Source organism: Notechis scutatus, chromosome 3 (assembly GCF_049901735.1).
Source record: "Notechis scutatus isolate UNSWTSFEM ecotype Mainland chromosome 3, rNotScu1.2, whole genome shotgun sequence".
Lineage (NCBI taxonomy): Eukaryota > Metazoa > Chordata > Lepidosauria > Squamata > Elapidae > Notechis > Notechis scutatus.
The window spans coordinates 26,591,247-26,615,639 of record NC_142011.1 but is presented as its reverse complement, the minus strand read 5'-3'; the positions used below and the strand labels follow the sequence as shown (position 1 = coordinate 26,615,639).

The 24,393-nt window shown below is 39.0% G+C and overlaps 1 protein-coding gene across 2 annotated transcripts in view; it reads right to left on the bottom strand.

The window, feature by feature from the left end:
- Positions 1 to 6,218: 6,218 nt before the first annotated feature.
- DBNDD2 (dysbindin domain containing 2) overlaps positions 6,219 to 24,393 on the bottom strand; it is a 30,593-nt gene continuing 12,418 nt past the window's right edge. Inside the window, exons 1-4 of one of the 2 annotated variants that reach the window (XM_087959357.1) lie at positions 18,710 to 19,103; positions 16,575 to 16,730; positions 15,832 to 15,978; positions 7,615 to 9,120 (exon numbers count right to left, since the gene is read on the bottom strand). In XM_087959357.1, the coding sequence (XP_087815483.1) occupies positions 8,918 to 9,120; positions 15,832 to 15,978; positions 16,575 to 16,689 (465 nt within the window). In that variant the 5' untranslated portion in view covers positions 16,690 to 16,730; positions 18,710 to 19,103 and the 3' untranslated portion in view covers positions 7,615 to 8,917. Of the gene's footprint in view, positions 9,121 to 15,831; positions 15,979 to 16,574; positions 16,731 to 18,709; positions 19,104 to 24,393 lie in introns of those variants that run through there. The other variant, XM_026665039.2, reaches the window with a different exon arrangement.

Here is a 24,393-nt window from a genome sequence, read left to right as displayed (position 1 = left end):
GAATGATTACTGAGCTTGTTATGTTATTGAAGTTTCTCTGTCATCCCTATTCAGAGTAGCATTTTGAGGCTCAGACAACAAGCATGTGATGATATCAGGTTAAAGATTGGTGTACATTGATTACTAGAGTTTCATGTGGGAAATGATTGATTGATACACCACATGATCCCCAAAGACTTTTGAGCATTTACCAAATAAAAATACACAATATAAAATAATACAGTGATAAAAATAATAGAATTTTAGGGCTAGAAGGGACCTTGGCCCAGGGCAGGAATTCTTATTCCATCCCAGAGAAATGGTTGTGCAATCTTTTCTTGAAAATCCTTTCATCCACAATGCAGGGAGACAAGCAGTTCCGCTGATTAATCATTCTTACTGTCAGGAAACTTATTTATTTATTAATAATGGATGGAAACTGAACGAGGAGAGATTTAACCTGGAAATAAGGAGAAACTTTCTGACAGTGAGAACAATCAATAGTTAGTTTGTGGGAGCGCCATCACTTGAGACTTTCAAGAAGAAATTGGACTCCTATCTGTCAGAAATGGTGTAGGGTCTCCAGCTTGGGCAGGGGGTTGGATTAGATGACCCACAAGGTCCCTTCCAACTCTGATTATCTGTTATCTGTTTATTCACCAGGACACCTAGATCTTTTTCACATTTACTACTACTGAGGCTGTACCTCCTATTCTATATCCATACATTTGGTTTTTCCTGCCTAAGTGCAGGATCTTACTTTTCTTACCACTGAACTGGATCTCGTAGGATGTGATAAGAGTAACAATACAGTAATTAAAACAACAAAAAAGGGATAATATAAAGATGTCAGTCACCCTCATAAAGCGCTGGCCAATTTTCTCAGCTTCATTTTTCTATACGTGGGACTTTTAGAAAGCAAAGTTGATAAAGTGTGATTTATTGCAGAAAGGAAGGAAGAATCAGGTCAACCCTTTAAATTGTGTGCTTACTTCTGAGTAATTGTCTGAGAATATTTTAAAATGTTTTAATATTTACATGGCATGTAATAAGGAATTCACCAGATGCTTTTCTGTCACTACCTTCAGAAAGCAAGATGTATGTTGTAATTGGCACCTTGTGATACATTTCTTCCAATGGAAACAGTTGCTGGCAGAAATACATGTTTTTTTCAAGATCACAGCAGATAAAATGACTCCTTCACCCTGAGCCTCTTGGTTGGCCTCTTCTGAATTTTGTGCCTATTAAGTATGCATGATGACAGCTTAGTGTAACATGATTGTTTGATTGTGGCCTTGTGTGCTGATTGAGCCTGTACACTACAGTGTAGTTTGAAAACCATGATTTATGGGTTAGCATCTGGTGGAAATATCTGGTGTCAGTTGTACCGTCTATAGTATAGCAAGGTTAAGCAAGCCATGCCTTAGCTCAGTGTGTGAACTCAGCTGTATGATTTCTTTTATTTATTTATATTTATGTTCCTAGACCTCTCGTATCCCTATAGAACTGCTAGCTGCAAAAGAAAATAGGCATAATTTTAATCTATTAATGATTATACAGAGGGAAGTGGAAGAAGTCGAGTTTTATAAGAGCTCTGGTGGCTCAGTGGCCAGGATGCAGTATTGCAGGCTAATTCTGCTGACTGCCGGGGGGGTGGGGTCAATCCTCACCGGCTCAAGGTTGACCCAGCCTTCCATCCTTGCAAGGTTGGTAAAATGAGGACCCACATTGTTGGGGTCAAAATGCTGACTCTGTAAACTGCTTAGAGAGGGCTGTAAAACACTATGAAGCGGTATATAAGTTTAAGTGCTATTGCTATAAGGGTCTTCACATATCTGTTCAAGAGGAAGGAACTTCATTCACTTAATGTTAAACCTTAGCTGGCCTTTAACAAAACTGGCCAGTTACTTAATGGAATTGTCACAAATTATATCTTGTGTACTTTAATGCATTTTACTTGTTTACATTCCACTCCCAGATTTTTCATTGCTTTTCTGTAAAAGCTTTAGACTAGATGATCAGATATGATTAATGTTAATGACATTTTCCTCTGCAAAGCTATTAAGAATTATTTTCTGACTGCAGTTCAGCTGTTGACCTTTCAAAACACTTGCATTATTTCACTGGACTTTTTCCTTACCGGGAAGCGGGGAAGTTTGTGGCTGCCAGATCTCTTTTTCTGGACTTTCTCCCCACCCACCTGTTCCTCTCCAAATCTTCCCCCTTTCAGTCCCTCCCTCTCTATTCAACCTTTCTCTCAAAAACAATGACTAGAGCTGCACTTGCAAGGGGGGTGGGGTGGGGGAAAGAGAGTCTATGAGTCATTTGCACCTGGACGGAAGTTTTAGTGCTAGAAGCTGCAACTGGAGTCACAAAAAGCTGGCTGATGTGTTGACTCAGTACAGATGCCAGGCAAATACAGAGAACCCCAGGAATTGAGCCAGCCCAAGGTTATTTATACATTGCACTTTGTTTTCCTCTTGAGCTTATTCTATTCTTTCGAGGAGTGTTTTATATTCTCTTTTATACTAGGCACCACTGTTCTGGTTTAAACCAACTTACAGTTTATGGGCAATCTGAATATTTTTTTGAGGCCAGTGGCTTCCTATGTCAGTTTTCTAAGGTCTGTGAGCCACAAAATCCCAGTGGGCGGATTCAATTTTTTTTTACTACTGGTTCTGTGGGCATGGCTTGGTGGGCGTGGCAGGGGAAGGATACTATAAAATCTCCCGTCAGAGGTGATATTTGCCGGTTCTCCAAACTACTCAAAATTTCCACTACCAGTTCTGCAGAACTGGTCAAAACCTACTGAATACTACCTCTGCATCCTCCAGTTTGGACTAATCTAATGGCTTATGTGAATGTGTATATGCAATCAGTTAATGGTTCAGTGGAGGGGTGGGATTCAAAAATCCCAGCAATTGGTTTGCTGCCCAGTTGCTGGGTGGGCATGGCCTACCAGAACTTGTGGGAGAGCCATTTTTCACCTTCCCAAGGGTCCAGAGGCCTCCCCCGGGCCTCTGGGAGGGCAAAAATGGCCTCCCCTGGGCTCTGGAACCCCCCTGGAAGTCGGAAACAGTCCCATTTCCAGACTTCCGGAAGGCCCATTTTCCCCTCTCCCAGACCCTCCACGTGGACCCTGCACTTACCTGCATTGCGTGGGGCCAGCCGGTCAGTTGAAATACTGGTTCGGTGAACCAGATGAAAACATAACATCCGGTTTTCCTGAACTGGTCCAAACTGGTAGAATCCCACCCCTGGTTCAGTGTATCATGCAGGCTCAGAAAAGTGGATTCACTGAGCAGATTATGGTAAGGTGAGGTTCAATGTGTAAACCCAAGTCTAAGGTTAAAAATATCCAGATGACCACAAGATGGCAGCAGAGAATTGAAACTGTCTTTATCTCTTTGCTGCCATATAGCAGTTGTCTGGATTTTTGCAGCCTCAGGTTTCTAGCCCTAATAAACCATAGAAGAAGAGGGAAGAAATTGTAAGAATAAAGCAATGATTTTGGAAGATTTTTCAAGGACATGAATGGATGCCACACAAAAAAGAACACCTGTTCTTTTTCAGAGCAGATGGCAAGGCATGACATTCATTTAAGGTACCAGAAGACACATTGTTATTGGGGGAAAATGTCCTTACCTTAATTAATTACATTAATGTCCTTACAAATTGCCACTGGTAATGAGAGGGATCTCTTTTCCTAGTAGCACTGTACACACTTGAAAAAGTATTTGGAGTAAATGCTTCAGAACTCAAGCAAGTACACCTCTCTATTATTCACTGTAGCACCGATTCCTTCTCCACCGCACACGCACACCCATTCCATGTGGATCTGGAAACAATTGTTTTAAAATTATATACAGTATTAACCTGAACCAACTGATTCTGTGAAACAGTCAAGGTTGGTTCCCCCCTCATCCTGGCTCCACCCTTAAAATTATTTTGTGATTTATCTTTGGAGGAGTAAAACTGCAGTGCCTGACGCAGACTTCAGCAGTAAAAGTTTTAAATTTACCTATAAAATTTTGTTCTTTAGCCTTGGTTACCAGTCTGTAAACTAACATTATGAGTGGTCACAAACCTGGCTTGAGAACTAATAAGACAGTTTTTTTAGGCAGTTTACAGAGTTGTATAAATTTTGTTACAGAACTGAACTCTGCGTGTTTTTCTCCCTCCCCACCCCTATTTCCAGTGCCCTATCCATGGGTCAATATGTTACTGTGTTCCTCACTTGATGCCATATACATCAAATCATGTAAATACCCCCAAATCAGATTGCTTTTGATCAGGGGTGGGATTCAAATTTTTTAACAACCGGTTCTGTGGGCATGGCTTAGGTGGTGGACATGGCTTGGTGGACATGTGACTAGGTGGGCATGGCTTGGTGGTCATGTGACTGGCTGGGTGTGGCCAACTCAACATCACTCACATCGAGGCATGCATCTCCTCGTCTGGCCTCTCGTGATCATCGGGATTCTGCAACAGTCGTAAGTGTGAAAAATGGTCATAAGTCACTTTTTTCAGTGCCACTGTAACTTTGAATGGTCACTCCACACAAGCAAAGTACCAGCAAAGGAAGGGAAAAATAACTCCAGAGAAGTTCCTGAGACAGGAAGTCTAGTCCTGCCAAGAATGTAATAAGGGTTAATGGAGAGGCAGTTTCCATAAGCAACACCAGAATATTTCCTTCCTGCCTTCCTTACAGGATTAGGCCAGTAATTTCTTCTAACAACCAGTTCTCTGAACTGCTTAGAATGTTAACAACCGGTTCTAGCGAATAGGTGCGAACTGGTAGAATCCCACCCCTGCTTTTGATCCTGTAACACTTCTATAATTGACACAATTGTTACTTCTCAATTATCACTTGATTTAGCAGAGATTTAACTCGGAGACATTATTTAGTCAGTCATCATGTTTTAATGGATTAAACCAACCAATTGACTAAGAGCTACAGGCAGGGCTCTGTCCACAAAGGCAGCAATTTCACACAGTGAGGTTGTCAACAACAACAACAAAAAAAAACAACCCAGAGGAATTAAGTATCAGGAATATTGAAACATTCCATAATCATTCTCTCCTGGGGGGGACTGCCAAATCTTTATTGACTACAATGGCTATCATTATTGTTCAGGAGCATTTATACACGGGGATTAAAAGTAGTCAAGATGGCAGCCACAACTACAAGATTTGAAGCCTCACCTCTTTTGTGCACATAAAATTTGGGTGGGGCTTGGGTCATGCAGTCCCCACCTTGATGTTTTCTTAAACCTCTTCCCCCAGAGACTTATATGGCTGTTTATTCTCTATGCTGGCTGGGGCTAATGGAAATTGGAATTCAACAATATGCCCCAAGCCACAAAAGTTCTCCTTTGGATGAATATTATAGTTCCATCTCTCACAGTGGTTTTGCTACTAAATCTGCTACTAGTTTACTCTTAAATGCTTTGTAAGATGTTGACGGTTTGACATGTCACTGAACTTGTAACATTTTTCAGGCATGGTTTATTATGACTGTTTGCTTAAGTGTTCATTCAAAGTTGCAATGGAACCTCCCACGAAAGATATTTACCACCCAATTTTGAATTTACATATAGCTGCCCCACCCCCAAGTCATGTTGTTTTGTGTCCTTAGCAACCTGTTCACCTTTGTGGCTCTTTGCACATCCTGTGGTAACATGACTGCAATTTTTGATGTTTTTGCTGGTTTCTGGCAGTTTTCAGCAAACACCATCCATTGGGTATAATGGATTGGTTTAATGACTGCAGCATTCGCTTAACATTCGCTGTGTTCATGTAATGCCTGCACAAAAATATTTTAAAGTCAGGTCTTGTCACATGGTGTCCTGCTTAATGATTGCAAGGACTTCTGACCATAATTCTGGGCTCAATTACGGTCATAAATTGAAGATTATATGTATCTTCAGTCCTACAGTGCAGTGGAGAAAAACCCTACAAACTGTCCCCATTGACAATGGAGTCACAAATTCTGCTGCCTGAATTCCCTTCAACTGAACGGATGAAGTGTGGATTGATCCACATAACTTACTAAGAAAGTTTCTTGGTTCCCATGTCAAGTTAACCATAAATTATTCACTTTAGCCTAATCTAGCATATTGTTAGGATCTTCAGCATGTTTCTTGAAGAACATCATCTTTCTTCAAACTACTAACTTGCCTACTAAACATATCCAGGGTTTTGAATTGTCCCTAATAGCTAAAATGAAAAAATGATAATGAAACTATTAAGCATTTAATGTTCAAAGTACTTTATATACATGTACCTTCTTGGATTCCCCCCCTCCCAAATGTCCCTGTGAGGTGGGGCACTTCTAAAGCTTATATTGGATCAAACCAATTACATCAAAAATATATATATATGAAAACAATTGGCTGTACCAACTTCTTAAAACTATAGAATTCGATACTGCAACCAATGTATTTTTCAGTATTATTGTTTCCATAGTAAGGAAGTAGGAAGGTTTTGGAAAAGAGATGAAGTGATGCTACAGCTAACTCTCTGGTTCATATTGGTGGTGAGATTTTACTGAAACTCATCTCATGCATCCTTCATATGTGGCCATTACATATCAGAGACAGGGAATCTCTTGGCCTCCAGATTTGCTGAAATGAAATTTCCAGCATCACTCCTCATTAGCTACAAAACAGTGGTTCAGCAGTATGTAAAGGGATACATGCTCCTGTATAACGGTACCTCTAACCCATGTTGGAAATGTGAAAAACATGAAGGGTCATTTTGCCATGCGTGGCAGACTTGTGAAAACCAAAACAAAAGGATAGAAATGCATACGATATAAAGAATTTTAAAGCCCAACATTCAAATGAAACTAGCACTTATGGTTAACCAATTAGAAAAGTTTTATAGGTTTTGTATATGATAACTGCAGCTAACCTATTATATTCCCTAAGTTGGAAAAAATACTGCCATACCCATAATGGAGAAATGGATTGTGAAGATGGCAGAATTGGTGGTAATGACAAAACTGAGCAGGGATAAAACAAAGTATTTTTTTATAAAAGACTGGAACAGGGACTTTATGCTGAAAATGGAAAAAGTGATTTTTGGATTTGCTGTTTAAAAAGTGTTGAATATTTATAAAAATAATATAAAGGTGGGATAAAAATGAATTAAAAATACAGGAAGAGAATCATGTAAGATAATTTTAAAGAGGAAATAGACACAATAAGTTTGTAATTGCTCTAAAGGAGATTGGAAGAGATTACTTCTTTATATATTTTTCTTTTTTTCTATTTGTGCTTTCTTTACACTTTTATCTTTTCTTTTTTGTTGGTCTCTCATTGTATTATTTTTATATTTATCTTTTAATAACTTGAAAAGTGCTAATAAAAATTATATATATATATATATATATATATATATATATATATATATATATATATATATATATATATATATATATATATATATATATATATATATATATAAAATGAAGGGGGCAAGTTCTTTGTAATAATAATATATCAAAAGGAAAGCAAAATTTAAGTGCCAAAATCTGTCCTCCAATTTCAACAAAGCTTCCTTCTCCCAAAGAGAGTCTTCTCTTTTTCTGCATCATACTATCTGCCTCATGCCCAGAATTTTTTGGAGTAATTTTTAATGTAAATATTTTTGCACTGATGAAGTTACCTAGTTTGGTAATGAAACGTCTCTGCAAGAAAACCACCAAGCTCAGAGAGCACCAAGGATCCTACAGTTCAATCTTGAGCTACAAATATTCTATCGGTATAATCGACAATTTTATAACGAGGCCGTCTGTCGTTCTTTTTGCCCCCTATTATCTATATCTGCATCATTCCACAGCACCTTTTTACCTACTTCTTCTTCTTAATCTGAAAAAGGCTCTGTGGAAGGAGTTTTCTTTGGTAGTCTTTGTCTGATTTGACTTTCACCAATATAACTGAAGGCTGGGATGCCTGACAGTGGGAGACATGACTGTGGAATGAAAGATAGAACACACCTAAGTATCTCTCAGGCATTTTGCAACTAAGGTAAATATAAAGACACAGCCAAGAAAAATCTACAAAATGTTCTTCTCCCTTGGAAAAAGATCTGAAAGCCATAAAAAAAGAACGATTGGGGGAAATGGAGAAGACATTTTCATCATAGAAATGATTGGGCTACTTTAAAACTTAGGGGAGAGCAATTAAAGTTCACTTTGCTACTGAGGTATTCAGTATGGAGGTTCAAAGGAAGTTTTTCTAAAGACTGTCCTGACTGTGTAGCTTTTCCTTAAGACCCATTTCCCTCCTCCAGAGCTCTTCCTGCGCTTTGTGGTACATGCCGCTTATTTACAATATCAGGATGTAAAATCAAACAAATGAAAAAGTTAATAAAAAATCTGATTCATTCCAAGAACCTTTCAAATTGTTTTAGTCCCACCACCTTTCAGCCATTTCTTCTCCATCTTTCCTATCCAGGTAGCCTCATTGTTTCTTTCCCAGTAACACATGTCATCCCAGCTGCTTGTTTGAAAGGAATGTAATCTTCTATTATTAAAAGGCATGCTGCATTCATGTTTGTGTGTGTATATGTGTTAGGATTAGAGAGCCTGTCAGTTTGCACAAAGGTTTTGTTTTAAATTCTTGTAGCCTTGTAGCAAACCGAGCCCTGGTGTGAGGGAAGCAGAAGCATTACTATATGCGTAAAAAGATGGAGAGTTAAATTCTATTTTAATTCTGTAGCACCCATGCCTCACCCTATTCTCCCTCTTCTGTTGCCTTATCCATGCATTGACCATCCTGCAGGGGGAAAGATTATCTTGAATCTTCCCCAAGTACAACAATTGGGTGGGGAGTTTCTGTGGGTTTTACACAGTGGGAATCAGAGCAATCCAGTCATGTTCATAATCTCATGCTGGCAGGGTCCGTTGTAGCACGATGGATGGAAAACCTTGCTAGCTCTTGATCTCCTGTTCTTCAGACCCATCTTGCTCCAATTCTTCCTCATCTGACTGCACCACAGGAGTTTCAGCTCCTTCTTCACTGGTGTCCAGGCTATTCAGGTCTGTAGAGGCAGATGATGTGGACGAAATTCGTGATTTGACCTCAACTGTATTGGGTACTTGCAGAGAAATATCTTCCTGGAAGGTGTTAGAATCTGGCAAAGGAGATGGACAAAAAGGAAAGAAAGAAGACATTAAGACGACTGGCACTTGGTTCATCCTGTCCCACAATATCCTGGTATCAGCCCTCAGGGATAAGTGGATCTACTATACCAGATTTATTTTTTATTTTACAGCTACTGTGTATTGCAGTTGCTTGACCAAACTTGAGAACTCTGCATTAAAATTGCATGAATGTTGGTGCACATTTCTGTAAACATACATACTTCTTTTGTCATATTACCCTACTGCATACATTATCAGCTAATAATATACTAGTGTATTTTATTCTATTTTATTTCATGAACATCTATATCTTTGTGCAGACCTTTCCCTTTATGACTTACAGACAAATTTGTTGATAAACTTTGTGGAAAAATTTAGAAAACTGCAAGTTTTGAATAACAAACTTTAAAATGCTTTTAAATGCAAAATGATGTAAGTCTGCACAGAAATCTAAATTATAATTATTTTTCCATTTTTGCAAGTGCATCCATTCATGAAGACACAAAATTAACTTAAGTTCTTGTTCAAATGCTATCCAATCCTAAAATACCCTGCCACTTAATTTTGCAGAAAGTACAGTTAGAAATTGCTGCAGTTTTTCAAAGATATGCACTGCTTTTTTTAATCAGTTAATAGATACATGCACATCAAGCTATTAATAGAAAATGCAAAATGCATTAAATTTTATCATTGCATCGCCCGAGTTGTACAAAGTAATACCTCGTACTACTATTCTGGGCTTAAATAAGTTGCATGTCAATCACTCCAAAAGATATAGTATGGACAAGCAAAATGCCATTTTAGGTCAGAGGAGTTTAAACTTAATTTTTTCTGATCAATCCTTCTCCAAACAAACAAACAAAACCTTTCAGATTGCCTAGAACTCAATGCCCCCTGACAGTTACACACTGCAGGGAATATTACAACTAGTCATTGCACTACATACAGATGTGCAGAAATGATACGCAGTTCCACAAACTGAGTTAATCTTTCCTTGCAGTCACCCTGCTGATAGTGATTGGTGGAAGAGGATCCCTTTTCTCTAGTTCTACATTCCAGAAGAATCCATCATAAGCAGCCTTTTCAGGCGTTTTGTCATGCCTGACCTAATTTTAAAATGTTGCAAACATGTACATCTTTGGATATATTCTGCACAGTTTATAATACAAATCACAAAATGTAATCTGAGAGGCAACAGTGAGACGGTTTCCCTTAGTGCTTCACATTAAACATTCTGCGGTGGTCCAAAAGAGGTGACCAGTTTCATGAAGGGTATAACTAGCCCTTGCTTAGCAGATTAATTGTATGGTTTGAATCACGCTGATGCATTATTATTTTATGATCTTTATTATGGCATGGGTTCAGTCAGCCTAAGTTCACGGAATGCCGTAGTGTAGATGCCAACTAGAGAAAGAGATGTGACTTGGATATAAAAATGCTATTGTAAGACCGCAGCATCACTACTTCACCTCCTATGAGTTATTTAAAAAATCAGCTCTCTAGGATCTTGCCTTAAGATGAAAGAAAAGGAAAACATGTGTCAGCTCCTTGCAGGGCTGCAAGAGGCCACGCCAAGAAAACATACACTGCAGGGATTCAAGGAAGGCCACTTTACTGTTGTAGAGTTATTTACAAATTTTGAAAATCCTGTGCAAAGTCTTCACTGTCCCCTTTGAAGGCCAAAAAAATCAAGATTGAGCTAGGCTCTCTTTCCCATACTTTCCACTCTCCCAGGTATAAGCAAACATTCTCCTTCTCCCACCTACTTCTCAAGGGCAGAGCTAAATTCCTGCACAACATATTTCTGAATCTTTTGCTCTTGGAAGAAAATTTGCAAATATGTAGGACGTACCCTGAGTGAACATTCCCGAGTCTAAACAGTTTCTGCAGCTGCTTGCTCTACTACACCTGTGATTATTATGCATCATTCATCTCCATTTTTATGTTGTCTACATTCTGCCTCTCTACAAAAATATACATTTCAAAGGCAGAATTATTTATCCAATAGAAGATACAGAATTGTATTAATCTCTCCTCATACTTCCTGGTGAAGTGATGTAATCATGATAGGAAACATCCCCAAGTTGCCATAATAGCAACAGCATTTAGCAATAGCACTTAGACTTATATGCTGCTTCACAGTGCTTTACAGCCCTCTCTAAGCAGTTTACAGAGTCAGCATATTGCCTCCAACAATGTGGCTCCTCATTTTACTGACCTCGGAAGGATGGAAGGCTGAGTCAACCTTGAGCCTAGTGAGATTCGAACTGCCAAATTGAAGGCAGTCAGCAGTCAGCAGAAATAGCCTGCAGTACTGCATTCTAACCACTGCGCCACTAGGGCTCATAAGGTCCAGATACTTCAAAGAACCACCCAGTAAGAGTCACCCTCCATAATAGTTAGGATCTAACTGGCTAATGAAACATTATGAAACATGCTAATGTATATGTGGCCCACTGAATTCAGGGACAGATGAAGCCAGTGATCCTGTAGCCTTCCACACAGAGCTGGGCTGTTTGGTTAGATCCTATCCATGAATGAATCTTTGAGCTATTCTTTATGCAATGCAAATGCTTTACATTCCTTCTCCATCTTTGGACAGGAGCTTTGGTGCTTGGGTTGTAAATCTCATAGTCTGGAGATTTCATTAGTGAGGTTACTTAATTGGAATGTGAGAAGTCTAAGCTGTGAAATGTCTGAATCACTCTCAGGGTGAATCATTGTGGCATAACTGAGTCCTTCTCCCTTCTAGCACAAAATCTAAAGTCTCCTGAAATTAGAGGGAAGATGGGTCAGCTTAAATCCCAGCATTTAAAAAAGCTCTTAATCTACACAAATTCAAAAGTATTTTGAAGATGTTAGCAGTGCTGACTATCCAGGGATTTAACAAACTGACTGGATGCTTTGTTGGATTTTTATAATTTTATTTTTACATATTCATAGTTTTCATTCACTGTACATGCATTCAATAAAAGCATTTGATAGAAGCACAGTGACATCACATGCATCACAACACATTATGCTATGATACATATGCCATTTGATGCATAATTGGTATGATAATAACCTGTTGTGCATGATATTTCTACCTCAACCTATGATGTGAGGCCATCTGTGCTCTTCCAGACATTGTTTAACTCCAACCTCAAATGTACCTCAACATTGGCTGGAGCTGCTGGAAGTTGTAGTTTCAATATCTAGAACCTCATAGAAATGGTCCTTAAAGTGATGTTGGCAAAGGGTATTTAACTTAGAAGTATTTTATATAGGTCAGGAAATAGTCAGCCTGCTTTATCCAACTCTCTCATCATATTGCGATTATATTTCATGAAATTAGATTAAGGAAAGCCACAGAGTGATGGAATTCAAGATGTGATAGAAAATGACCACTCCCTGTCAAATACATTTTTGCTCAATTCTTAAGTCAAAAACTAGTATATGCAGCAAAGAAGAAAAATTAAGCATCTTCTGTCAGGATTGCCACATGAACAAAACATACACACAGTTTACTCCTGTGCATTTATCCATTGTTTGACTTGAATGAAATTAGTTACTTTAGCAATTCACAAGAATATTGGGTCAACTTTAATAATAAAAGATGCAGAAGAAGAACACAAGGGAAATGCAGGCACCTCTGTTAGTAATCTAGCATTTTGAGATTCATCAAGGGGAATTTGGCTGTGTCCTTGGAACAGTTATTTCTTTTCATAAATTTCAGACATTGTTACTGAGGCAAACCTAGAAAGAGAGGAGTAAGGAAAGCACTGTTGCTTAGCAACAAGTATGGGGTTGTTAAGCAACAGCTTCCCTGCACTTTCCATTCCCCACTCCTCAGAATAAACATCACTGTTAAGTTTACAAAAAAAAAAAAAAAAAAAAGCAGGGGAGAAAATGTGATAAGTAAAAAGCCAGAGGGAAGAAGATGACAAGGTGCTATAAAAACAGTTCACAATGTACAGACTGCAGACAATGTAGGCACACAAAACACTACTATCACCAGACGGGTTGTTTTTCTCTTTCAGTTTTGGACAGCAGATCCAAATGGCTCCAAACCCCCATTTTCTAACCCAAACAGAGCAGATTCTAACTTGAAACAATTCCAGTAAAGTCAGAACAATGAGCTTTGAGCTTTAAGACGGTAGGTCCCCCCCCCCCCCAGGCTGAGTTTGAAACGCTTCTGCTCTGAAACATTCTGCACACCTCTTTGTGCAGCCTGCTATCCCAGGGCACAAAACAGGTGCAGTGGAGACAGTCTGCCCTCTTGGCACAAAGTGGGGAAATACTGTCTTGAAGGAAGCCTGGCTGCCTTTGCTATCCCCCCTTCTTAAGGCTGGCTACTTTATTTTATCCAAAAAGACCAGAAAAGCAGCAACGGGGTGTATCTGCCACAGGGAACTCCTTGGGTTCACTTCTTGGGGAGAATGGGGGTGGAATGACTTGTCCTGAAAAGCCCAGAAGGGTATTTTACAAGCTGATACCATATATAGCCAGAAACTGTACTGCTCCCTTTTTAACACTGAATTATTGTGTATTTATTTCATTTATTTATTTACCAGTACATGGCTTATAAATCATTCGAACTAAAGCTAGCTCTGAAAGGGTTTCAAGCAGGGATGAGCTTCTGGGGGTTCGCAGGGATTTGGGAGAGCCCCTAGCTAAGATTCTGTGCAGTTTGGAGAACCCCCAAATCCCACTCCTGGCTGACCCCACCCACCCCACCCCATCCCTCCCAGGAGTCCCCACCCACACGGCCTGTTTTAGATGCAGGAAAGTGCAGGCCGCACGCGGAGGTTTGGGGAGGGTGAAAAATGGGACTCCTGGAAGTTCGGGAAGGCCCGAAATGGGCCAGTTTCCGGCTTCCAGAGAGCCTCTGGAGCCCTGGGAGGCCGTTTTCACCTTCCAGAGCCCAGGGACGGCAAGAACACACACACACACCCCACTATGATGCAGGATGCCAACTAGGTCACACCTACCATGGCCATGCCCACCCAGCAACTGGGCAGAGAAACCTTTGCTAAAAATTTTGAAGCCCACCCCTGGTTTCAAGTGCTTATTGAGCATGGCCCCTAATATATCATGAAGCTTCTTAGGGCAAAAATGTTTAATCTAATTTAGGAGTTAAATTTATGGAGTGAAATAGGTGTATTAAGTCTAAAGGAGGCCATACTGCTCCTGTTTTTCCCCTTATTTTGTTCCAAACCTTTACTTATGGTATCAACAATTTTGCCACTCTGAGTAGTGTGAGCTGAAGAAGCACTGGGGATCACAATAGGGCTAGGGGACATGTCAGAGACCCATAACGTGGCTACTCCTGCCTTTAAGATTCCTATTAGAAGGTTAGAAGTGGATAAACAAACACCCAAATCTTGTCAGTGGGAATAAGAAAGCCAATTGTTTCCCTAGAGCCTAGATTTTAATTTATATAAATGCCCGTGATGCTTTAAGTTTTACAAAATGCCAGAATTATCCATTGCCAACAGCACATCCATGGTCTTTGGTGCTTACTTCATTATTTATTTCAATTTTCTTCAATTCAGATTAATACAGAAAAACCACACATGACAAAATGGAAGTTATACATTTGTGAAAAGGAGTAAAGAATATATGGGTAATAGGAAGTACTTGAAAGTTTAGAGCAAATAAAAAATGGTCTGTCAGAAAGAGAAAAAAAAAGAGTTTCTCTGTACTAATAGCAAGACATTAGTCAGGGTTGTGAGGTTTCTTGATTAACACAAAGGCCTACACTACTTTCTGGGTTTAAATTGATTATGGGTATTTGAGTTTTTCAGCTACAGTTGGGATTTTATAAAACAAAAAAACTCAAGCCTTGTCCAGTGGCCATCTGGAAATGTGTTTTGGGTTATGACTTCATCTCCCAAATCAATGCTCCCACTAAGAAGCTGTAACAATCTCCCTTGAAAGGAATATGCCTGGGCATAGAGCTTCTTTGACTGACTATCTGGTACCATAGTATTTCAATGTATTATACAAGAATGGTTCCATTATATACCATCCCACTTATGAATATTTTTCTTGGTACTTCCCTGATTTCTACCCTATCTATTTCTACCTGGCTTTAATTTTAGAAAACAGAGCAAGAAAATGTGACAGAACAAAAAAAAAAGTATAACTTTTTAAATTTCTACAGTATTTTTCATAGTTGCAGAAAAGGATACCAATGAAAGCTGTGTCATAGGCTGAGAAGATAAGTTAAGGTGGTATTTCTAATGACCAGGATGCTAAGAGCTTTCCTAGCAGGCCATTTCTCGTCTGTTGTCAGCCCTTTGAGGTAGACCAGACTAGGAAATTAAAGTCAAGAATGCTACTATTTTTATTGTAATATTACAGTAACATATTTTTTTTACAAATGAATACATCTCCTTCCCTCTCCCTTTATCTTCATCAGAATTAAGGAGGGTTAAGTCTGAGATGCTTCCTCAAGCTAAATTTCTGCGTCAGACTGAAACTTCTTTTGCCTGACTACGAGCACTGTTTTCCTGTTTCTCAAGGTTATTCTTGTTGCCCATTGCATCTACAGCCATACTAACTTCTACCATTAATGCCCGTGCTGGACCTGTTGATAAACAGCACATGCCCACATACTTGGTTAAATTTCCAACCCTTTCCCTGAACAGAGTTTTACCCCAGTTGGAACACAGCGGCCAACGATTGATATGGATAGTTATGGAAGTTGTACATACCTGGCAATAAGGTAGCTACATTGTTGTTATCCTCAGTCCCACAGCTAAGAAATACATCAACAGTGTCTTGGTCAGAGAGATCCAACATGTCCATCTGTTCCAGCATGTCCACATTGACCTCCATGGAAGAAATGCTACCTAGGGGAGCTGGAAAAATGTAGGGACTATCAGAGGTTTCACTGCATGAAGAATTCTCATAATAGCACAGGGCAAGACCTACACACGGCTTGATAATTGTTTGTACCTATACCTATTATTATGGAAGAAATGGATATCCATTTCATAGCTTGCCGCCCAAATTAATCACAAGTAAATTACAAAGTTACTGACTGTTCTCACACAAATAACACATAGTTTTCCCATACTCTCATTCAGTACCATGAAACAGGGTAGGCAGCCTTTCCTGGAGCCTAAACTGAATTGCACAATGATGTAGAGAAGACAAGGCTGCATCATAGCATGAATAGGACCAGGTTTTCCTCTCTATTTTTCTTCTTCTTACTCTTCTAGGATTTGTATGTGATGTTTTATTATTTTAACAGCATTGAGCCTATTTGAGGGCACATACTGTTATTTGGGGGGGGGGGGGTTGGGGGGTTCAAGGTGGAAAAAACTGCCTTCCTGATGAAAAACAGTGGTACAATTGCTGTAAAATGTCACAAAAAGAGATTTGGAGTAGAACACTGGTACTTGATGATACAGGTTGCCCATGTATGATCTATGAACTTGACACTTGAACTTACGCCTCCTGTGTTCTATCTGCAGGTGTGATACTGGGAAGAAGAAATCAACATCATGCTGGAAAACTTCTTCAAAGAATCTTTGCCTTTCCCAAAGTTTCAGTTGCTGTTGTTGCATCTGCTCAGGGTCCAGCCCCCGTTGTCCATTTTCAATATCAGCTGAAATGAAATCAGAATGAAAAATTGAAATAGTGAAGTGTTCTCTCCTGTTCTTTTCAGAACCAAAAATTGTCCTTAACAACATGCAGGATAGAAACACATTTCTTTAAAGAGAAATGTTAATGGTTTGAAAAAAAGTTTCACTTCTGTGGGTTTTTGCACAGGACAGGAAGCTGGACTAAAATTATCTCCAAGATCCTTTTCCATTTTTACATACTTTCATGCATTCTATAGTTTTGTTTTATTGTCACTTCCTGCCAAGTAGGAACAAACCCCATTAAAGCATGTTTAGTAGTGGTGAAAATCAGAAGACTTAACACATTGTAACTAGTATTAATTATTTTCTGTTTTCAAGCTATCTTGAGTTATATAAAGAAACCAGACCCAACAATTTCTGACTTGCTAAATCAATTGGACTATTTTCTACAGAACTATAACGTGATGCAAGATGATGCAAACCAAAGCTTATATTCTGACCAGCTAATCCTCTTCACTTTCCAAAGTCTCAAATAATTTATAATCCTTTCTAGAATGTATTCATACTGCAGCACAGTTTATAGCACAGAATTGCTTTGCAAAAAAAAAGCACTGTGTACACAGCTTTGAGCTCTTGGACGCACGGTGGTGTAGAAATGCATTGAACTTCCTATTTGTGATGATGAGGAAAAAACATTAAAACTTTTGCCCTACTCATTACGAAGCAGACCAGTTCTGTGAAATACACAAAATGAACCAGAAAATGACATAGTAAAGACTTATTAAATTATCTAGGCTACAGGAATCAACAAGAAAGGTTACCTTCAAAATGTCAAATTGATTGGTTCCTTTTGATTCACTAAACCAAATAAAAGATCAAAAATTTACTTTGAAAGGATGCTGATAAATACTACCTCTGAGGAGGATATATTTGAGGGCAAAATTCATCATTATCCAATATGAAACCATTTTGACATGGTGGGAACAAGCTTCCTTATTTCACATTTAATATGTTTCCCCTTTGAGCTTTGTCTATCCACCTATAAGAAAAATAATTTGGTTTCACTTATTTCTAATCCATGTAATGAAATCTATGTAAATAAATAAGTTAATAAATAAATGTTTCAGTGTTTTCTGTTAATAATTATGGTTTTAGGTATTTATTGTTTTATTGTTTTAATGTGCTGTAAGCTGCCCAGAGGAGCTTGTTCTGTAAGATAGGCAGCTATATAAATTAGATAGGATAGATAGGCAGGCAGGCAGACAGACAGACAAGAAATGTTATATAAGAAATAGCAAAAGAAAAATATAATTCATTTAAATGTATTATTTAGGTTGTGTGGGGGCTGTATAACTTATCAAGAGAAAAGGGACATATTGATGCCCATATGACATATTGATAAATTAATAAAAAACCTTGTGGGCCACAAATATGATTTACAATAATTGTGATTTATAATCTATGACCTACCATTTTGTTGCTTGTATGTACTCTGAGAGCTTATGCACTGGAGACAAATTCCTTGTGTGTCCAGTCACACTTGGTCAATAAAGAATTCTATTCTATTTTATTCTAAACATTGAATGGAGCTCACAAAAGTAAGAACATGAATAGACAACTCTTCCAATATTTTTATGCTAAACAAAGGACAAAAGCTTTGTTAAATCTTTGCCAAGAATATTAGCATATCTTCTGATGTCAGTTTAAATTTAGCAAAGCTAGTCTTAATTAGTTTTTAAGGCCATTACATTTTCTTAGTGTAATCTGCTTGAAGCTAACAGTTCAGGTTCTGTTTAGCTTCTGAAGTTGCAAGAAACTACTTGAACTACTTACTGTGCAAAGAAATTGTTTTGTAGTCTTAGTGGATTCACTTAATACACGGTTTGTTGCAAAGTGCATCACTCTGACCATTCACTGGACAATTTGTTTACTTTCTAAATTAGAAAACTGACCAAAATAAATTGAAATAATGAAGCCCATTTCAGAGGGTAAGTAAACCAACCTTTTGGAGTATCTTCTTCAAAAAGAAATATTGCTAAATCTGCTTCTTTTCAGTGTGATTAATATGAATGAAATCCACCCATGTTTTCTTTTTTGGATCCTATAATCCCTTCATAAATTTTCTCCAGCGTATACAATAATTGATCCTTGAATACAGGATATTCAAGATAAGCTTGGGTTTTTTTGAATTGATTTTTAAAATTATTTCAAAGATGCAACTCACAAAGAGACAAAAAGGAACTAGATTCAATCAAGTAATCATAGTCCATTATAAAAAGGCTGAATGTTGAGAAATCTCTTTTTTCCCCCTGGGAAAATCCACATAATTAAGGAAACAAAGTAACAGCTGGAATAAGAATGGCCCCTTGACCTTATCTAGGAGATTTTCCATAGCAAATATCAGATGCCTTTAAAAATTAAAGACATTTCTGCTCCTCTATTCAACAAGTGATGGTGCAGGGACTGGCTAGACTGATGTAAGGAAAATGTGATTACTAAGCTGGGCAGTGCCATAACCAAGGAAACCAAACAAATAGTGAAAATTGTAATTGTCTCAAGTACAACAGCCTTTTCAATTGCCTCAGGGGAAATTTCAGCTCAACAGCAACAACTATTAAACTTCCTGTTCTGGGAGGGGAAAAAGAAAAGAGGGAGATGAAGAGGCAGTGTTTCTCTGGTGTGGCCTATGCATTCAGCTCCAGATTGGGAGAAAAAAAATCTCTAAATCCATGTAACAAATATGCAATTTTGAGTTCTCTAGAACTTTTCATCAATCGTCACTGAATTCAGGAGAAGTAGGAAAGCTACACTCCTATCATTTGGCTGGTCCTAAGAAAGGCATCACCCAATGTTTGATTTGAAACTATTTTTCCCATGTATCAACCTGGCAATGGCAGCCTTTTATGTTTCAAGAAGCAATTCAAGAACCTCTGCAGCTACCAAATACAGTAAAAGGAGGCATGTTTAACCACTTGATATAGATATGGCTCATTAATTCATGGTCATCAGCCAACAAACATGTTTTTCTACCTGAGCAATTACTCAAGATAAAATTTACCCCACATGCCACCCTTCAAATATGCTGAGATTTAAATTCCAGAATTTCCACCTAGCACAAGTTTCAATTAAAAGGGATCCAGTAGCAGATGATGAAAATAATGTCTCTCTTGTCCTAGAGGCTAGAAGATCAGAGCAGATTATTAGTCCAACCAGATGTGTTGAAACATAATTGCCAATCAGCATGTTCAAAAGCTAAGCATTATGGGAGTTTTTGTTGCTCAGCTATTCATTTACCTTCAATTTGCCCAAGCATCAAGATCTTTTCCAATGACCCTTCCCTTTCATTATAGGTCCAAAATGATGAAGCTTCATCATTATTGCTTTTAGTGAGCAACCTGTTTTCACTTGATCTAGTACTGAACAATTTGTTCTTTCTCCCTTCAAGGGTATTTTCAATTCTCTGTCATGTTTTTAATTCAACTTTTCTTACTGTGCTTCCCATATCTTGTTAAAAACTGGGTATTTTTGTTGGCATCATCTTTAATGAAGCCATGAATTTCATTCTAGAGTTCTTCAGGCAACCCTATTAATCAAATCTAATCCATTTAATTAATTTTTATTTTTACTGCATCATCATGTGCAAAAAACAAGTTTGAGTGTGTGCTTCAAAGGAAATAAAAAAGAATGTCTGTGTAATATTGTACTGTAATTTTTATAGGGAGATGTAGAATTCTTTCTTTCTGCCTTTTCTGTGCCAGTATCCAGGATTGTTATTATGCAATAAAAATAATTCCTACCTTCTGATTACCAAAAACAGTAATCTTTTAGGCAGTTGGATGAAGGTATTTGCTTTGGATAGCGCACAATAGCTAAAAAGCAAAGGTATAAAATATATTGGATCAAATTTAGTCTACCCCCTAATGACCTGACTGTCATATGTGACAATGTTGGGAGTGCATATTCCCACTGATATAGTTCAGAGAATCAGTGGGAGGTGCAAGCCCTTCACAATTACAAGGGAATGATCCAGAAAAGAACAAGAAATCAGCAAAAGATCAAGAAATCAGCAAAATAGGGGAAGGTCCAGTACTGACCACACAAGTCAACACCAATTCCTCCAGATTCATGCACATGACAGCTTTTGTACATGGGTCTACACATGGTCAAAATATTTAACCATGGCTACTGAATATCTCTTCAGCCACAGTGGTTCTTCTTTATTCCAGTAAGATTTACATGTTCTTCTGGAATCCTTTATTAACAGACATGAATGAATTTCTGGCTGCTTAGCTGAGTTTTCCTAAAGAAAGCAGCCAGCAATTAAAGCAAAATTTTGATGGAAAAGGATCAGATTTTGATGGCTGAGGCAATGATTTCTAAACACTGGAGGTGCACTTGTTCAATTTCCTAAAGCTTTTGCATGATAAGAGCTGGCATAAGCTGAGGCTTTACTTCCTAAATGGCACCCTCAGCAAGACAGTAAAAATTCTGCAATCTCTAAATTGTCTTAGTTTTGCATGATCGCCTTGGTTTCTGCTTTTCATGGAATTGAAAAGCAATTTAAGTACAATGCCTTACTCTCAACACTCTTTACACTTTGAAGTCCATCATATGAATACTCCAGATGTTCCAGAACCTCAGCTCCCACTAGTCTCAGCCACTATGGCATAGCGTGAGGAATGCTGGGAGATGCAGTACAGTAATATCAGGAAGGCCACGGTTTGTTTAATACTATACCTGGAGACTTACTTATGGACAAAACATGAAAGGAAAAGAAAAAAGAAAAAACCACCAATGCTTGGAGAGCTCATTTCGTTCTTCATCAAATGCAGCAGCAAATGCAACCAGAACAGGTGCTGATAATAATGATGTCATCATTCCAAGTAATGGACTGAGGGAAGTCAAGACTCTAACACTTTGCTCAGGTTCAAGAGATCCTTTATTGAATACATCATATAGGCACTTAGAAAGGTGATGCTACCTCTAAATTATTCCCATGCTTAGGAATAGTTAAAAGAATGAGACCTCCCCACCCCACTTTGTCTCCCAGGTCATATGGACCAATCAGACCAGATGTAGGTTCCTGCTGGCGGAACAGGTGTCCGTTGACGTGACCTTGGTTCTCATGCCATGTTATGGCTGGCCAACTGAGGCACCACATTCCTGACTTCCCACCCCCCACACGCTCCCCTATACCCCTTGAATGGCAACCAAGAAACGAAGCAGAAGTAAGCATGGCTTCAGCTGAAGTCATTTTGCAGGTTGACAAACACTGCATATCTGGTGAACATATCTAATCTCCTTAAAATCAGAGAGAAATGCTAAAATCAACACTGCACAAGGGAGCCCCATTGCCAATTTTAAAAATTACAAGGTGTTCCTAATATATTCACTTTAATATAATAAATATTTCAGAATCTGGCCTTGAGCTTCAAGGCTTATTGCAGACAAAAGGGAACTTTCATCCAGCTTAGATTCTGGCTGACACCATCAGCAGAAAAATATTTTTGGATACTGACACAGCCAATACGTATAAATTTTTCTGTCTTCAAGGGGGTGACAATGAAAGCCATATACCCAACTGTGTGATACTGTTTAGAGCTCGGGTGGAAATATAAACTAGCCTGTGAAAAAGTGCTCAGTTCAGTCATCATTACTTAACTTAAAACATCCACAGTCGAGATTTTCAAAGTGGAAGCTCCATGTCTTATTTGCATAATGTATTTCCATTTTATATACTTTCTAATACACATATTTTTCCTAAGGAAAAAAATGTCTTTAAGGAAGGAAAGACAATTAACTGATATTTTGATTGCTAAAGCTTACTGTAAGTGCTCCCTCAGTTTGGAAGTAACATTGACTATGACCTACTTCACTAAATTGTTGCAGGGATATTTTGCAAACAATGAGAGAAAGTACCCTATGTAGTGCCTATGAACTATGTCATTTAGTGCAGGGGTCGCCAACCTTTTGGACCTCAGGGACCACCAAACTCATAATTTTAAATCCCGTGGACCAGAGACCCTGGGAAAATCCCAAAAAAAGTCTACAGGAAAATTCCCCAACCTGTTTTCCTACCGATCAATCATTCTTTATTTGGGATCGCAAGATATCGTTTCCTGCTCTATTCTCAGGGGGAGAGAGGGGGGGGGAGAGAGACTTTTGGCTTCTTGCAAGGAAAGCAGCAGAAGCAGCATAAGTCTTTCTTTCTCTCCCCCAAACTCTACCAGAAATGAGTCTTTGTGAAACTTGTTGTGCTGGTGCAGCCTCTTAGAGCAGGATGCCTTGCAGTGTCCCAAAGACTCGTTTCTGGCAGAGTTTGGGGGAGAGAAAGAAAGACTTTTGCTGCTTCTCTTGCGTGCAGCCAAAAGCAGAAGAAAGAAGCAGAAAGAAACAGCCCAATGGCGAGGCCAGGCACATGGGCCGAGTGGAGCAAGTTCCCCCCTCTGCCCTTTCCTCCCTCCCCTCACTACCTCGTGTTGTTCACAATGCAAGCAATGCAAGCCTTGTGTTCCCGTGGGCCATATGGGCAGCGCAGCCTTGTTTTTCCCGTGCAGCCTGGATTAATTGCTTTGGGGGGGGGGACATTTCTCTGCGGACCACCAAAATTTTCTTGCAGACCACCAGTGGTCCCCCGCCCACTGGTTGGCGACCACTGATTTAGTGACCATTCAAAGTTCGGATGGATTTACCTGGGGAGCACTTATGACCCAAATTCAAAGTTTTGATGATTACCCTCCCCATGGTCACCTGACTGAACGATAGGTGTTCAACAATCAGACCACATTTAGGGCTGTTTGTAGCATCACGTAATCCACAATTTAGAGCAGCTTTCCTATGAGGACAGATTGTGACACTTGAGGCTTTTTAGTCTAGAAAGTAGGTGAATGAGAAGGGACATGATGGTGATATATAAAATTATGTATGGTGTAGATAAATTGGACAAGGAGAAGCTATTTTCTCTTCCCAAAATGCTAGAACCAGAGGACATCCAATGAAATTGATTGGAAAAATTGGGACGGACAAAAAGAAATAATTTTTCACTCAACACATAATTAAATGTTATAATTCATTACCCCGGGATAAGAGGTGGTATTCAGCAGGTTCTGACCTGTTCTGGAGAACCAGTAGCAGAAATTTTGAGTAGTCCAGAGAACCGGCAAATACCATCTTCTGACTGGCCCCACCCCCATCTATTCTCTGCCTCCTGAGTCCCAGCTGATCGGCTGGGTCTCTTTTTGTTGCCCTGCACAGGAGAACAGAGCTGGAAAACAGGTTAGTGGGGTGGAGAGGGAATGGGATTTTGCAGTAACCTTCCTCCAGGAGTGGGGTGGGAATGGAGATTTTACAGTATCCTTACCCGGTTCATGCCCACTAAGCTATGCCACGCCCATAGAACTGGTAAAAATTTTTGAATCCCATCACTGCCCAGGATGTAGTGCTGGCTACCAGCTTGGTTGGTTGGAGCAATTCATGGAAGTCATGGGATCAATTACTATTAGCCTTGATTGTAGTGGGACCACCTCTGAAGTCCATCTGCTGGGAGACCAGTAGGCTTCCAGTGCGGTTGGGTGGCCATTTGAAAACAGACCGCTAGACTAAATGGGTCAGGAGTCCAATCCAGCAATGCACCGCTTATGTTCTTATCTTCCTCATCTGATGTTCCTTCCAGCTCCCTAACACATC